The 17483-nt window shown below is 38.3% G+C and overlaps 1 protein-coding gene across 1 annotated transcript; it reads right to left on the reverse strand.

Moving 5' to 3' along the window:
* Nucleotides 1–14735: 14735 nt before the first annotated feature.
* On the reverse strand, nt 14736–17274 carry LOC103701588 (protein PHYTOCHROME KINASE SUBSTRATE 1). Its single transcript, XM_008783710.5, has one exon. The coding sequence runs from the start codon at nt 16472–16474 to the stop codon at nt 15179–15181; it is 1296 nt and encodes a 431-aa protein (XP_008781932.3). The 5' UTR covers nt 16475–17274; the 3' UTR covers nt 14736–15178.
* Nucleotides 17275–17483: the final 209 nt, after the last annotated feature.

Raw genomic sequence — 17483 nt, forward strand, 5'->3', positions numbered from 1 at the left:
GATAATTTTATCCTTGCTTTCTTTCTCCGCGGATCGGGATCGTGATCTCCAATTGCACTGCTCTTTTGTTGGTATCAAGGGCCTAGCAGGAGAAAAGAATTTTATAAATTAACATCCAGAAACCATAGCGTTTAGAAACAACAGTTTCACTTTCTCAGACATCAACCGGTATTCTTCAATCCCAAACAGCAGAGCTCCTTTAAATATTATGGAAACAGGGAGAAACAGGGAGAAAGAAGTAGGAAGAAACAGGAAGAAACAGGGAGAAAGAAATAGGGAGAAACATGGACAAAGAAAGGAGATTGATCGCGATCGTGATCGCCCGCGAATCCATGGGATTGCCCGCGATCCGCCCGCGACTAGCATCCAAGTAATCCGTCTCCAAGACTTCTTTGCTCATAAGTAATTCATCCCCATTATCTCACGTTACTTTCTCCTCAGATAAACACAAAGAAAACCAATCTGTTTTAATCAAACAATATCCAAATATCATTTTGTGGCTAAATATACTGCTTGCCAATGAAAACAAAAAATGTGGATTCATTGATGGTAAAAGAAAAGGAGGATCATTGCTTTAAAGAAAACCAAACAAATTGCATCAAGTTTTTCTTATCGAACATCACCTGATTGCCATCAAATTAAGATCAAAACCTTCCACCAAAATAGAAAAAAAAGAAGAAAGGAGATTAAAATGGAGCAACAGAACCCAAGATACCTGAAAGTAGAGGGCAAATCTATTTTTTTTTTAGGGAGACAAATCTTTATGGTCTTGTTTTTGTTTGAAACCTCAAACAAATCTCAGGTCTCCCAAACACGGCTGGGGATTCACTACCTTCGCTACGTTCACCGACGAACAGACAAGGGGACAAGATCCTCACATCCTCGGTTCCATAGCGACGGGCGGGGAAGCCCTTGAGCTCAAGCCTTGCTTTTGGAGAAGCTTCTTTGCCAGGATCACGAACACGATCGCCAGCGGATCGGGATCAAAGCTTCTTCGCCGGGATCGCGATCCCGATCCACGGGGAAAGAAAGCAAGGATAAAATTGTCATTACAAAATTTTATTTAATTTTTAATTCATATAAATATTTTTTTTAACGGTATTAGAATAACCATTAGATTAGGAAATTTGTATAATAACAATGTTTTATAAAGGTATAGGTACAAATATCAATTTTAAGAAGGTATACACACAAATTTGAATATTTAGAAGGATATCCATGCAAAAAACCCTTTTTTCTAATGGCGACTATCTTGTTCCAATCATGTTCTCATACTCTCCAAATCAAGTTCCTATTTTTGAATGAGAACACTATGACTATTGGAGTAGCCAAATGAAAACCATTTTCATCTCTCAAGATCGACCTTTGGGAGGTGATTGAAGACACTTATGAAGAACCACCTGCCGAAGGAAGCTCATCAACTTGGACGGAAGAGCAACAAAAGCAATATAAAAAAAATATGAAAAGAGAAACAAATGCACTAAGGCTTATCCAACAAGGGATGAGCAAGGCCATTTATCCTAGGATAATTGGTGCCAACAAAGCAAAGCAAGCATGAGATATATTGAAAGATAAATTTCATGAAAATGATAAAGCCGTCTCCATGAAGCTACAATCCCTTGGAGGGATTTTGAAAATATGGCAATGAAGGAGAGTGAAAGTTCTCAAGAATTTCTCTCCAAAGTTACTGAAATTGTTAATCAAATTCGAAGTTGTGGATATACCATTGAAGACAAGAAAATTATCCGAAAGGTTCTTCGGAGCTTTCCCTCAAAATTTTATCATCTTGTGGCTGCAATTGAAGAATTCAAAGACCTCTCCAAATATACTTTACATGAGCTCATGTGTTCTCTTCAAACTCATGAGCAAAGAATTAATAGATCTTCAAGTTCTCACTTAGAGCAAGCATTCCAATCCAAACTAACCTTCAAGATGGCAAAGTCAAGACAAGCAAGAGAAGTCTCATCCTTCAAAAATAGCAAAGGGCATCAAAACCAAAATGAAGGAGATGGTCAAGCTAACGAAACATACGGAAGCACACAACAAAAATTTAAAAGCTTAAGTGCCGGTTGCCGAATTTGCAAGAAGTCTAATCATGAGACAAAGGATTGCTACTACAAGTGCAAGAAGTGTAAAAATCCCAATCATTCTCAACAGAATTGTTGGTTTCAAAATAAGAAGGATGAAGCCAACTTCACAAAAGATGAACCCGATCAACTCTTCTCTTGCATGAGTATTCAACAAGAAAACCAACAAGTTTGGTACTTGGATAGTGGTTGTAGCAGCCACATGACCAAAAACCGCGACTTGTTTGTGGAGCTTAATCAAAGCATCACTTCTCAAGTTCAACTTGGAGATGGAAAGCTTCAAAATGCCATTGACAAGGGAGTCATTTCAGTCCACACTTATGGAGGTAAGCAAAAACTCATCAAAGATGTTCTTTATATTCCAAATTATGCACAAAATCTCCTAAGTGTCGGATAACTCTTATAAAAAGGATATTCACTAACCTTTAAAGATGGAAAATGTAAAATACTTGACAAAAAAAATAATCTCACTATGGTAATAATTGAGATGACCCAAAACAAAGTGTTTCATCTCTTTATGCCACAAGTTAAAAAAGTTGCTTTCAAAAGTGAGACTCTAGACAAGATCTTCTTATGGCATTTAAGATATGGTCACTTGAGCAACAAAGGGCTTCATTTGCTCAAGCAAAAAAATATGGTTATTGGTCGTCCTACAATAGAGTAAAGAAATCAGGTTTGTGAATGATGCATATATGAGAAGATGCATAGGTTTTTATTTTCCAAGATCTCTTGGAGAGCCAAAGCACCATTGGAGTTGGTTCATGCCGATATTTGGGGTCCTTCAAGAACTCCATCTCTCTACAACAAGAAGTAGTACTTTATTCTTTTTGTAGATGATTTCACAAGGATGATGTGGATCTTTTTCTTGTTCAAAAATCTGAGGTTTTCATCACTTTTCTTCATTTTCAAACGCTTGTGGAAAAGCAAAGTGGTCACCAAATCAAGACTCTTCAAACTGACCAAGGAGGAGAATTTATTTACACTCTATTCATAAATTATTGCAAAAAAAATAACATTCAAAGGCAGCTCACTATTAAAAAAAGTTCACAACAAAATGAAGTAGTGAAAAGAAAAAACCGCATTATTGTAGAAATGGCAAGAAGCATGATGAAAGGCAAAGACCTACCCAAAAATTTTTGGGCTGTAGCAATTAACATGGCTATCTACATTCTCAATCACTCTTCCACTCAAGTGGTAAGAAATAAAACTCCAGTTGAAGCTTGGAATCAAAGGAAGTCGATGATAGATCATTTCAAAGTCTTTGGATATATAGCTTATTCTCATATCTCAACTCAAAATTAAGATAAGTTTGATGCAAAAGGTGAGAAACTTATTTTCATTAGATATAGTGATGAGTCCAAAGGCTATCATCTCTTTAATCCCAAAATAAACAATCTTGTTGTCTCAAGGGCTCCTATTTTTGATGAAATGTCATCATGTAAATGGGAAGAAAATTTCATTCAAGCACCATTTACATTTGAGTTTTGGGAACCATCAACAAGATAAAAAGAAGCCCAACATGCTCCACCACCAAATCCTATTTCAACTCCTCCAATGTCACCAACTTCAAGATTTTCAAACCAAGAAAGTTCAACTTCACCACCAAGAAAGACGCGGGCACTACGAGACATCTAAGAAGCATGTGATGTTGTTTTCTTCTCTTGTAAACCACAAAAATTTGAAGAAGCCACAAAAGAAGAAGTATAGAGGAAAGCTATGGATGAAGAAATTGTAACCATTAAGAAGAACAATACTTGAAAGCTTGTGGACTTGCCAAAAGGAAAGGATGTAATTGCCCTAAAGTAAATTTATAAGACAAAGTTCAAGGAAGATGGTTCTATTCAAAAGCACAAAGCAAGGCTTGTTGCTAAGAGCTACTCACAACAATCCAGAATAGATTTTAATGAAACATTTGCCCCAGCTGCCCAAATGAAACCATACGAACTGTTCTTGCACTAGCTGCACAATTGGAGCTCAATGTTTTCCAATTGGATGTCAAATCAGTATTTCTCAATAGAGATCTTGAAGAAGAAGTATATGTGAAGCAACCACAAGATTATGAAGTAAAAGAAAAGGAAGACAAAGTATACAAACTTCAAAAGGCTCTCTATGGATTGAAACAAGCACCGAGAGCTTGGAATGCCAACATTGATGAATACTTCATTCAAAATGGATTCCAAAGAAGCCCAAGTGAACCATCACTTTATGTGAAGATTGAAGGTAAAAATTTCCTCGTTGCTTGCTTATATGTTGATGACTTTATTGACATGAGCACATATATGTAAATGGTTGAAGAATTCAAGAAGAAGATGATGAAGAAATTTGAGATGACTGATTTGGGCCTTATGAAGTAATTTCTTGGAATTCAAGTCAAGCAATCCAAAGAAAAAATATTTATTTCTCAAAAAGAGTATTTGAAGATTTGTTAAAAAAATTTCAAATGGACAAGTGTAAACCAGTTTCAACCCCTATGAGCTTGAATGAAAAGTTTCAGCAAAATGATGGTTCTGAAAAAGTTGATGCAAAAACATTCAGAAGTTTTATAGGTTCCTTGATTTATCTCATAAATACAAGGCCCAACATTGTGCACTCAGTGAGCATGATTTCGAGATTCATGAGTGAGCCAAGCAAACTTCATTATGCTGCCACAAAAAGGGTGCTTAGATATCTTCAAAGAACAAAAAAACATGGCATCTTATATGAGGAAGAAGAAGATAATAAGCTTATTGGATTCACTAATAGTGATTGGGCAGGTTCCTTAGTTGATAGAAAAAGCACTTCATGCTATTTGTTTTGCCTCGGTACAAAGGTAATTTTCTTGGAGCTCAAAGAAGCAAAAGACAGTGGCATTATCGCAGGGGCGGCCCAATACATCTGGGGCCTAAGGCGAATTCAGTAAATGAGGCCTTTTTTTTAAATAATAATTTTTTTAAATAAATATAAAATACTTAAAAAAATGTTATGGAAATAGATTTCTGTCAAGTAAACTATTTCAACAAAGATGCATGAATCTAATAAAGGTAGACAAAAAGCCTCTTCAGTTTAATATAATTCTTGAATGAAAATATTAAAAAAATATATTTTTTTAAAAAAAAGCCCCATGAAACTGTTCTTGGCAATACTGTTTACCATGTGAAGCAAGAGCAGAATAGGAAAAGGTCATCCCATGGCGCTTCACGGTCAAAGAATTTGTCCAGAAAAGGACATCTCTATAAGAGAAAGTAGGGTCATTATGGGAAATTCACTCCATCTAATTAATAAAAGTCCCATCCCACCATCTCCCCTTCAAGTGAGTACCCAAGCAGCCACTGCAACATCACGGCACAGCAGCCATTCAACCCCCCCTCCCTCCTTCTCTTTCTCTACCCTCCTTTTCTTTTGCTAAAGACCATCTTTCCCTTCAAGTGAGCACCGAAACTGCAACTGAAACATCACGGCACAGCAGCCATTCAACCCCCTCCCTCCTTTTCTCTCTCTACCACCCAAGAGGGGAGAAGAAACCGAGAGGAGAAAATTAAAAGAATCTCCACCCTCCAAGAAGTCCATCTCCAATCCCCCTATCTTTCTTCCTGATGGCCCAGCTGGATCAGGAGTAATGACTTGTGGGGGAAGGCAAACCAAGACCAAAACCAAAAAAGAGAAGGGATGAAAGATAAGAGCGGCTTCAGGCGTGTATCAAGCCAACCAAATCCCTCCTCTCTCTCTCCACCCAAAACAAAACTACTGTCCCCAACTTCCCCAATTGCCCCTCTGCAGGCCAGGAAACCCTCCACCTCCCTTCCATCAAGGGGGAAGACTCGTAGCCAGCTTCTGCTCCCAGAGGCCTTCCATTGGCCCGAGGCCTTAGGCAACCGCCTCGATCGCCTAGGGCTCGGGCCGGTCCTGCATTATCGTCAACTGAAGCAGAATATATAGCTGCTACATATGCTACTTGTGAAGCAGTATGGCTAAAAGAAATTATCTCAGATTTGTATCAAGTTCAATCACAGCCAACTATAATTCATTGGACAATATGTCAGCTATTGCAATAACAAAGAATCCAATGTTTCATGCCAAGACAAAGCATATTGAACTTCCGCATCATTTTATAAGAGACTTAGTTTGCAAAGAAGAGATATGCTTGGAGTTCATCAACACAAACTCTCAGCTAGCTAGATTTTCTTACTAAAATTGTCACAAGTAAAACATTTGAGAACTTCAAGAAGCAACTGAAAATTACAAATTAAGAGGGGGTGTTGGAAAAATAATTTGTAATTCTGTGGAAGCATGAAGAATCATGTGAAAGAACCTAGAAGATGATGGATTAGTCTCTAATGTATTTTGGATTAAGTGTCCATTAATAATGGTCGATTGTCAATAGTTAATTTACTATGTATTTGGAACTTGAGTAAATATTGATTAAACTAGTCTAAAAAATTCTGTCTAGGCCTATAAATATGAGAAGTTGAAATCAGTTTGTATAAGTTAAAAAATATATAATCAAAAATATACTTTGAGCGGTAGCTAAAGTATTCAACAAAAATCCCTCAAGTTTTCTTTCCAACCTTGCAATTCTTCTACATTTTCTGTCTATTTTAATCCACCATCTCCCACTGACCCAATAAATTCACCATAGCCTTCACCGTATCAGATGAGTTATTGGGCACCTTTGTTTCCATTACGGTGTATTGGATATAGTCCGGGAACTATGTGATGTTGGGCGATTTAGAGAGCTATCAACTGCACACAATAGCTGAGGAAATGGGAAGGATATAGGGCTCATTTGGTTTGTGGAAAGATAAAGGAAGAAAGTATAGTCAACGAAAAATTAAGAAATACCTCATATTGGCCATCTCATATTTTATGGGAAAGAAAAATTCATAAAGGATGTAGGAAAGTCCAATTTCAATTGGCTGAAAATTACTTTTTTTTTCAAAAATGCCTTTTAAGCTTTTAGATAGAATAGAGTAAAATCTTTTCTTTATTGAGGACATAAATGATATTTTACATAACTTTCACTAGTAAAATAGATACTCAACCAAACATAAGCTGTTTTAAAATATGCCACTTTTCTATTATCAATCAAATATGTAAAAATTATTTTTTAGATATTATATATCCAGGCATCAACTTTCTACAAAAGATATTTTAGTGAGAAATTTTTTTTGTTTCTTTCTCCTATTCATTGTAATTATGTCAATTACCATCTCTTGACATGTTAGAGTCAAAAGTCTATTTTCAATTGGGTAATCTAGGGCCAAAATTTATTTTCTGGTCATGTCATAGTCATGTTGGGATTGGAGAAGAGCCATCTTGCCCAACTTGAACCTTACATATGCCCATCAAAACCGATATTTGTAAAGTTTTATAATGTTAAATAAACTAGTATTTGTTTATCCTTCAGAAATTATATCTGTGTGCGCACGTGCGTGTGTGTGTGTGTGTGTGTGTCAGCATGTGTGCGTGTGTGCGTGTGCGCGCGCATGCACGCATGCTCCTACATGATCAATAATCAGTGCTTTTCGACACCATTGTCTTTGTAATGCAACAGGGCATAAGGATCATTATGTATAGTAGATTTTCTTGGCCGAGATAGTTGGCTAAGGCAGCGAGGTATCCTATACATATTTTATATAGTGACAGATATATTGACGTATAAGCAAACAAAATTAAAAAAAATTAAATATCAATTTATAAATTAATTTTATTACTTGTCTGAAATAGAGAAAAGAGGAACTTGGGCAAATTAATCTTGTAATATCGTACTCAGATATATCAGTCTTAATAAACAAAGATAATAATTTTCTCAAAAAATCAAGGATAATAAGTGTTTATATTTTATCGAATTACTCCAATGAGTAATATATGATAGAAACTGATTTAATGGATGGGATACAAGCCATGTACATGGCTATGTTTTTTACTAGCATCAACGTGGGTGCCTAGCAAAAATTGCACCCATTACCTCTACCCTCTACCGCTTGTATTTTACGTACTTTTAACTAAAAAGACTAAAAACTTTCCTTTCTAAAGAAACTAACACCAAGCATGTTGAGAGAACAGAGAAACGAAAGTCCAATTAAACTATTTAAGAGTCAAATAAGAGAGTGCAATTTATTTAGCAGTGGAATTGGGAAAAGATGTAGAGTTTAATTTGTTTGGAAGTTTTATGAAACGAGTCAAATTTAATTGAAAAAAAGAGAGGAGAGAATACAGATATAATTAACACATGCAAGAAAGCTATAAGATAATTAACATCCTTTTTAAAATAATTAAAAGGAATACAAGATCATTGAAATATTTATGTATCTATTTAGGTGGTTGAAATAAGCATGGTAATACGTGAACAAACTGTAAAATCTACAACTACATCATCATTGTTTGAATATTTCTTGAGTAAGTTGTATGCAGAGAGTAATTTGAAAAATCAAGCCAAGAAAAATTAAGAACAATATGTATTTTTAATAATTTGGAGAACATTCTTACTGTGGTAAATCACTGAGCCAACAACCTCCTTTGCAAGTGTCTAAGTTAGTTGTCTGATTGCATTTGACGTTCAACCATTTGAAAGTTAAATAATCATCTCCAGAAAGAAGCTCCTCGCTTTCGAATTATCTCATGGAAAATGGCCTCTGCTTGGCTGACTTTATTTCTCTATGGAGCAGTTTCATCTTTAAGCCAATCAGCCTCATCACTTTTTTTGCACGTCTGTTGCCCAGTAGACAACCCAAGAAGAGGGGTCAATTGAGTTCTAAATAAAACTTAGATTCTTTTTGGATTGATCTAATGTGAATTGTGAAAACTTTCTTGATTTTAAACTAAAGAGATTAATCAACTTATAAAGAAAGCAATAAAGTAGAGATGTTCAAAGAACTACAACACAAACACACGAAATTTTATAGTGGTTCGGAGCCAACCCTGCTTCTACGTCCACTCCCCAAGCCTCACTTGGGAGTTCACTATAATCTCTAGGATTACACCCGGTTGTTTTACAAGCTCACAACCTAACTTGTTGTTTTCACGAAATCACAACGAACTTGATCGGTTTTCATAGGCTCACCGACTAGAACCAAACCGATTGTTTTTCTGGGCTCACAATCCAACCCAGTTGGTTTTCTCTGGATTACCAACTATAACCTACACAATGTTGATTTTACACAGGCTCACCAACAACCCTTAATCCCTTTGATTCCATCCCCTGATCGAATCAAGAAACAAAAAACAGAATAAATGAGTTATAGAGTTACAGCACAATATAAACAATATGAAAAGGAAGAAGCTCTCAAACAGATTTTATGCTGAAGGAAGATGTGGCTTCTCCTTTTCTGCATCCTCTCTTGAATATGCCAATGGTTGAGGATCAGATAATCGAGCCTTGAATGTGAATAGTACTTCTGAAATCGATGTAAGCGTAGTTATAACTCTTTTCCTTTTAAAAAGGCTCTAATCTTTCTTTTGGGTAGACGTAAATTTGAATGCCCTTCAATGGATACTTTGTTCTTGTCTCTCCTCTCTTTTTAAATACTTTTCAAAGCTCTTCTTTTCGAAGAATAGCCGTTAGAGGGAGTAAGAGAGCCGTTCTGACATTACTGTGCAGCCTGACAATATGATCGTTGAGATTGGAGCCCTAGGAGTCAACTCGCCAAAAACAGAAGACGGCTCACGACCTTCAGGTATCGACTCGGTTTCAGTGTATCAAAAACTCGGTTTCAGTATATCAGAAACTGATTTTCTGTCTTTCTTGTTGGAGTCAGCTCGTCCACAGTTGGAGTCGACTCGGTATCAAAAGCTTTGAAGACTTGATCTCTGACTTGGTCCTCAGAGTTGACTCGGCCTCAACTAGAGTCGACTCGATCTTAGTGCCGCAGAAAACATTCTTCTGTCATTCTTGTCGAAGTCGACTCGTCCATAGCTAGAGTCGACTCGGTATCAGTTGGCTTAAAAACGAGTCTTCTGTCTTTTCGTAAGAGTCGACTCAATATCAGTTAGAGACGATTCGATATCAGTTGCCTTGAAAACAGGTCTTCTGCCTTTTCGCAGGAGTCAACTCGCCCACAATTGGAGTCGACTCGGGCACTGTACCTTAGAAAATACTTCTCAGTCTTGCTCTTAGAGTCGACTCGCGCTCTGTACTCAGAAATCCTACTTTCTGCCAATCCATCAGAAGTCAACTCGCCCAGATTGAGAGTCGGCTCGAGGGCATGCCTGTTAGCAGCCTTTATGCTAGAGTCGACTCAAGAATCTTCAGAGTCGACTCGAGTGCAAAGCGAAGATTGAAATGGTTCCAAACATAGTAAAGGTTGAACTTAAAATTCATGAACCATTTTTTTAAATCATTCTAGCATATTCAACAATATATTCCCTAAAACACTCATTTGAATTCATTAGTATAATATGAAATATACTCAAGTATTTTAGGCTCATCAAAATCAAATAGGGGAACAACAATCACTCAACAATCTCCCAATTTATTAAATTAAATGCATGTTAGCTAGCCATCATTTTGCTCCAACAAGAAAAAAAAAACAAAAAAAAAATAAAGTGCTTGAAGACATAAAGAGACATTGTAACTTCGTTGATATAATATTATTCTCAAAGAAACGTTGCTGATAATATTCTAAAGTTAGGAACTGAAAAGTTTTAGATCATTACTAAATTGTTAGACTTTGTTACAAGAATTCAACCCATGAGACAAGAACCTGTTCCCTAATCTGATATTAGTGGTACTAATTTGACCCCACAAAAGATAGGTGCCCCTGTATAACTTCCACTAAAATGGACACTGCAAATCCGACAACCATATCCAAGCCAATCCAAGTGCCTACAAATGAGAATAACATTCAGATTGATATAGAAGGAGCAACGATTTCATTGTCACTTTGGAAGAACAACGGGGTCAAAATAGCACGCCCATTGGCTATCATCCACCACCACCTTATCGAAAAAGAACATTTGGTCCTCTAGTAGGGGCCTCTAAAGCATCCATGTAACTGGAAAGGTCCTACATGTGGAACATAGTGATAATTATTGATCTCCAGAGTCACCATCTCCGTAGCAAGCAAAAAATAGCCTTGGTCGATAAGATCCGTTTTCTAGGCCATGCAATTGCCAACATGACGAGCATATTTTCTGAATGACGGCGGACCGATGGCCAGTACTCAGCAGTTTTCGGACTCTCCGAGGGTGCGCAGATAGCCTGTCACATCATCAGACAAATCAATTAGCTACATCAACAAACATATCAGTCAGGCACACTAGTCTGCTATGTTAGTCAGCTATGTCGGTGAGCATATTAGTCTACCGCATCAGTTAGCTACGTCAACATTATCAAACATATCAGTTTGCTACGTAAGCTCCTTGATCTGTTACATTAGTTTCTAAGCTACTATATTAGGTCTATTCTGCATTGTCACATCAATTTGACATATCGGTTTTCCGTCATTTCGGCTTTTGATTTGTTGTGTCAATTCCTAATCTGCTACATCAACTTTTGAGCTGCTATAACAGCCCATGTTCTACCGCATCAAACTCTATACTGCCACATCAGCTCTTGATCTACCACCACATCAAACTCTGAGCTACTGTGTCAGCCCCTAATCTATCACGTTAGTTTTTGAGCTGTTACTTCAACTCTTGATCTAGTACGTCAGTTTCTAGGTACATTTGTAATATAGTTTCAAACTCAAGTTAGCACCTATAGTACCATCTTGAGTTTGAGAGAGAATTTTAGCATAATTTTAGAGATCACGTAACAACTGTACCAGCATAGCTGCGTGTGTGTGTGTGTGTGTGTGTATATATATATATATATATATATATATATATATATATATATATATATATATATATATTAAGCGTGATCTTCTATTGTCTGTATTATTTTTCTTTGTTAGCGTGATCCTGTATCGGTCAGTATTATTTTTCTTTGTTAGCATGATTTTGCTATAGTGATTTTAGAGGTCACATAACAACTTATAACAACGAGTATTATTATTATTATTATTATTATTATTATTGTTAGAATGATCCTATATCAGCCTACATTATTTTTCTTGTATAGACCCTATATACAAATATATATAACTTCTGAGATATACCGAATATGACGGAACATAGAAATAAAATTACTTCTCTCTCTCTCTCTCTCTACTGCAAATATTTTAACACAATCTACCACCAGTGCTGTGCTGGGCTCCAAGTTGAATCACTTTGGTTTGATGGAGGCAGCTGGTTGCATGACACTGCATGAACGGTCTCGAGGAAGCAAGCTTGGCGAGAAGTTCCAACTAGTACGTAGCAGGGTCCATAACAAAAAGGAGACAAAAAAAAAAGAAAGGAAAGGTTACCTCGATGTGAGCCTACTGGGTGAGTTGGAGCCCATTTGGCCTATGAGTCAAGTGGATGGGGTGTGGTGAACGCGGAAACGGTCCTGACCTTAAAACAAGCATACAGCGCATCCATATGTTCGTATGAAAAGGCACTGGCAGGAGTAGATGTTGATGGCAACGTTAAATGGTCGCATGGCTGGCCTTGCACTATTAACTATATATAATGCTAGTGTATTTGCTATATATGCTTCTCATCAATGGCTTTAAGTTCATGAAAGTAGCTTTAAGTAAGAACCAGACGGTCCTCAATTCAACAACGATGAGGAAACCTAGAGTGAAGAGAAGAGAGAGGTCATAATTGTCTCATCTTCCTCTTGGATATTTATACACTACTTTTCCTCCTAAAAGACAATTATGCGTGGCTTAGTGCGACTTTAATTTCATTGATTTTCTTGTAGTGGTAAAGGTCCATACATTGAAACCACAATGGAACACAGAGAATTCTACTTTTATATAATGGTGGAAAATATGAGTTCCACTGAGGAGTTGCAGTCCCAAGTAATCTTTCTTTAGACAATTAGTTTTCAGGAAGGTTTGCTTCATGCTAAACGCATGAAAAAAATTTAGATTTTTTTGCATGAATATCCTTCTAAAAATTCAAATTTGCGTGAATATCCTCTTAAAATTTATATTTATTTCTGTACCCTCACAAAACATTATTTTTGCACAAATGCCCCTAGTATAACTGTTCTTCTAACACTGTTAATAAAAACTATATTTATTTTAATTAAAAATAAAATAAAATTTTGAAATTATTTTTTTGTCCCTTATTGCAGTTGCCTTATAATTTTTTTTTTTTTTTGCATATCTACCCATTAAAGAATTTTAGTCATTTTAATTTGAAACTGTTAATTTTTTAACGGCGTTAGATAGCATTGGTACATATGCAAAAACGAAAATAAAAAATAGGTAGAATAGCAAAAACAAGTGTTTACGAGGATATATATGCATATATCAATTTTGGGAGGGTATTCATGCAAAATCTAAAAATTTAATGCTAATGTTGCCGGTCTACTATTACATGTCCTTATATTAGTCCTTTATTGGCCTGCAAGTGGTTCTCATTGAGTCCAGTTGCTTCTGATCTCGATCCTTTACTTAGAGTCATAAAATGTAAGATTAGATCAAATCTGACTCAGTATTAGTCCAAGCTGGCCCTATGTCGAAGAATGTCACTCATAACAAAACCCATGGTTAGGAACTATGGGCATATAGGTCAGGCCGAAGTTCGGTCAAGCCCAGTCCAGCCAAACTTAGACTGGTCCATGCAATACTTAGACTGGTCCAAAGCCAATGGAAGATAATTGAATTGTACCAAAAAAAGAAAAGGAAGTTAATTGAACATCTAAGATACTAGCATTTTCGTGGCTCACAAATGATGAGCATATATAGCTTTTAATGCACTGATGCAATCCCTCAGCAACTGAGGTCCATGGCGGTGAGCTAATTATGCTTAAGATAAGAACAAAATGGCCCCATACTTGTTACATCTGGCATAGCTCACACATAGCTGTGGGTCTTCCATTGATCATTAGGCTGTCATGCATGATGCAACTGAATGGAACCATACATCAAATCTTTGCATGCCATCACAAGTGTGTTTGCTATGATATGGGGGTTTGTTGAGCCCTGGAGGCAATAATGGTTGTGTAGCCTAGCTACATGCTGAGCCTCAACTTGACAGAGAGGTGGTTGTGTGCGTACGAGTCCAAGGCTGGGACTTGTTCCATAGCTATCTGACATTACCGATGAAAAAGACACTGAGAACGGCTTGCAGATGCCTTTCTTTCTTTCTTTTTTTTTTGGTACAAACAGATGCCTTTCAAACGCCAAAAAAAAAAAAATCATCTGTTGATGGGATTCATGAGTTTTTCTCTTTGATTTTCCCTGGATCAAAAGAAATGTAGGATTTGCATCCATCGTGAAAAAATTATAGGGTAACACAATGTGCATATGGTCATTCAACATTTATTGAGACTCTAGCAAGCGGCGAAATAAAAATTCACGATGAAAATTCAAGAGAAGAATTTTGAAACTCGTCTAAATGAAAGTTACGGACTTTAAACTCTTAAAAAAAATAAAGATAAAAAATTAAGGAACAGCCGACATTAGTGGTGCAACCCTTGTTCGATATAGTTCGCATAAGGTTTGCCCATTTGAATCTATTGTTTTCCTGCGTTAAATCATGTTTGCAAACTAAACAGACTCTATTAAGGCCGATATTTGCTGTTGATTCTGCAATTAATTACTTTGTAGGGTTTCCGAGCTCCAATCACTGCTCCAATTCTTTTCTTTAAAAAAAAAAATGGATTGCATTACAGAAGAAAAGGCAGTATTCCAAACCCCACAAAATCCTGACGAAGACTGGATCCAAATCCCAATTTGTTTTTTTTTTTTTTTTTGGTACAGATACATCCAACTGATACATTTTTAGTTCTCCCGTGCAACCAATACTCTATTTGCTGCACTCAAAAAAATAATACTCTGTTCGGAGCGATACCAACACACAGTCAAGTACCAAGCTTTCACCCATTAGATCGAAATGAGTCCTGCTCTAGAAGACCTTCACTGATATAAAACATTACACCATTCACAATAACCAAAGAAAAGCTTCATAATTTTTGAGTACATAAAAACTTCACAATTATTCGTCACCCCATTTCCCACCTCCAATATCTAATAAAAAAAGCATGCTACACCGAACTCCGCCACCCAGTCGGAACTCTAGTGCATGTAGAGGGCCCGCGACGCGCGCACGCTCGAGACGGCGCCCGGGCCGGGCGCCCGCCCAGCCCGAGCCGGCCCCAAGTCCATCACCCCGCAGCTCTCCCCGTGATGCCTCGCCACCGGAGGGCTCGCTCTCCCCCGCACGTTGTAGTTATAGGCGTCGGCGTTCACATTCACCGCCTTCTCGCTAACGCACCCCAACAGCAGCCCCGGCCGTTGCCGCCTCGGAGCCTTCCCGCCCCTCAGGCCGTCGTCGTTGCACTCCGACGCCACCGAGCAGTTTGCGGCGCTGGCCGTGACGACGCTCCACTCGATGCTCGCCTCGCTCGGCTCGTAACCCCTTGTCGGGAAGAGTGGATGCGAATTCAATGATATGCTCTCGATCTCGAACAACTCGGAGCTCGACTCGCTGCCGAGGTCGTCGTCACTCCCGCCACCGCCGCCGCCGGCGGGGTTGAGTACTGGAGTCATGGTCAAGCTCCTTCTAAGACTGGAGCCTATATCACCTTTCTGAAAAAAAGGAGACACGAACCCCTTGGGAACTCCCCCGACCCTTCCCTCTTCTTTCAGATCCCTTCCAACGGTCACTTTTGGCATCCCAAAATTTAAATTTAGTGGGAAAGCAATTGCCTCTTCTCTGAGCCCAAAACCAAACCTTTCCATTCTCGGGTCCCCTCCCAAGGGCTCCTCCCCTCCCCAGCTCGCCGGACGGCGGTCACCACCCTCCCTACCACGCGCAGTCTTCTTGCAGTTGGTCGGGCTAGTATTGGACCCAGCATCCCGGTCGACCTCGACGGCATTCTTCCGAGAGCAAGAGCACCGGAAAACACCGAGGAATAATCTCTTGGTATTGGCTGGCCTTTGCCCACTGGGGAGAGGGTACTTTCGGAGGTCTCGGAGCAGAGTGCTCTGGCTGTTTCCGCTCACCTCCGAACAAATACTCCTCGTCCTTGACTTGGTTTTGACACTGGACTTCTCTTCTTTATTAGTTGGTGTATTTGGTATGTTCTCAGGTTGTAGCTCTGTATCACCATCCATTCGTCCATTGAAGTACTTCTTCGCATCGAAGATTTCTATCTCGCCGTCACTTGGCCTCCCTGCACCGAGGCTTATTTGGAAGGACAGGCCACTCGGAGCGGAGTTACTGAGCTCTGGTGGGAAGTTCTTACTGATGAGAGTGTAGTATGAAGAGAAGGAGTCATCTCGGGGATTGCTCGAGCTGCTTGCAATGGTGAATGGTTTATTTGTGAGATTGGGATTGAAGCAGGGTGAGGCCATGCTGACAGTGACCATGGAAGCTGAAGACAAGATCCCCTGTAGGTTAGAACCAAAGAAAAGGGACTTTGAGGACTTTGAAGAGGAGTCTCTCGATTCTGTAAGGAAGGGCGAAGCAACCTTTGCAGAGAGCACTCGGGGGAAGGAGTTTGATACAAAAGGAGCTTATTTGCATTACTCATACAAAAAAGCTGGCTCAGAAGAGCATTTTGAGGCGCTGTATAGAATTTGAGGCCTTCAGAAACAAAAGGAGAGGTATTTTGGTTTAGATAAAAGATAAAAGGTGTCTTCCTAGAGATGTGCAGAAATATGGGGAGAGGAGGTGGTGTCTTAAAAAAGGCAACGCGAGATGAAGGATCCAATGCGAGAAGAAGGACTCTACATTAGGTTTGATCATGGAAACATGAGCACCTCTAAATAGCCCAGCAACGAAAGGGGAAAAAAGGGAAATCTGAAGCCATCTAGGCTACAGTCAAAAGATAAGCTTAGGAGAGGTTCTGATTTGGGAGCAGGATTTGTGTGGACAATGCTTGAATTAAGGAGAGCCAGGTCTATAAGTAGGCTTTAGGTGAATGGGACTTAGTGATCTAGGTCCCACTGCTAACAATTGCATTGTGAGTGATGAGGCTGGTTGTATAATGATGGAGGGAAGTATGAAAACTAGTTTATCTTCTGTTGCTTCATAGGTGGTAAGTAAAGTCTTGTTAAATTTGTGTTTTGGTTAGTAGTTTTAGAAGTTATCTACTAACAAGATCTCTACCCTTATAAGGGTCTAAATGAGATGAACTTGAGCTGGACAATCCCTATTTGTAGCCTGGTTCATTATATAATCTAGCCAAGTTCGAGTGGGCCCATTCAATGTTGAACACAACTCAAAGTTATTTAAGATCATCATGTTTTAGAAATCTGGCGAAAGATTAGTATCCTTCCATTTATACTTCAGCTAAGGTTGATGATTGTATCTCGAACTTACAATTAAAATAATTCTTCCCCATGTAAATTAATATTAATTATTTATAAATTAATT

This window comes from Phoenix dactylifera, chromosome 5 (assembly GCF_051530095.1).
Source record: "Phoenix dactylifera cultivar Ajwa chromosome 5, Ajwa_hap1_PhDact_Kaust_v1.1, whole genome shotgun sequence".
Classification (NCBI taxonomy): Eukaryota; Viridiplantae; Streptophyta; class Magnoliopsida; order Arecales; family Arecaceae; genus Phoenix; species Phoenix dactylifera.

What these genes read in the sequence shown, in the direction of transcription:
- LOC103701588 (XM_008783710.5), bottom strand. Translation starts at nt 16,474, where the DNA reads ATGGTCACTGTCAGCATGGCCTCACCCTGCTTCAATCCCAATCTCACA.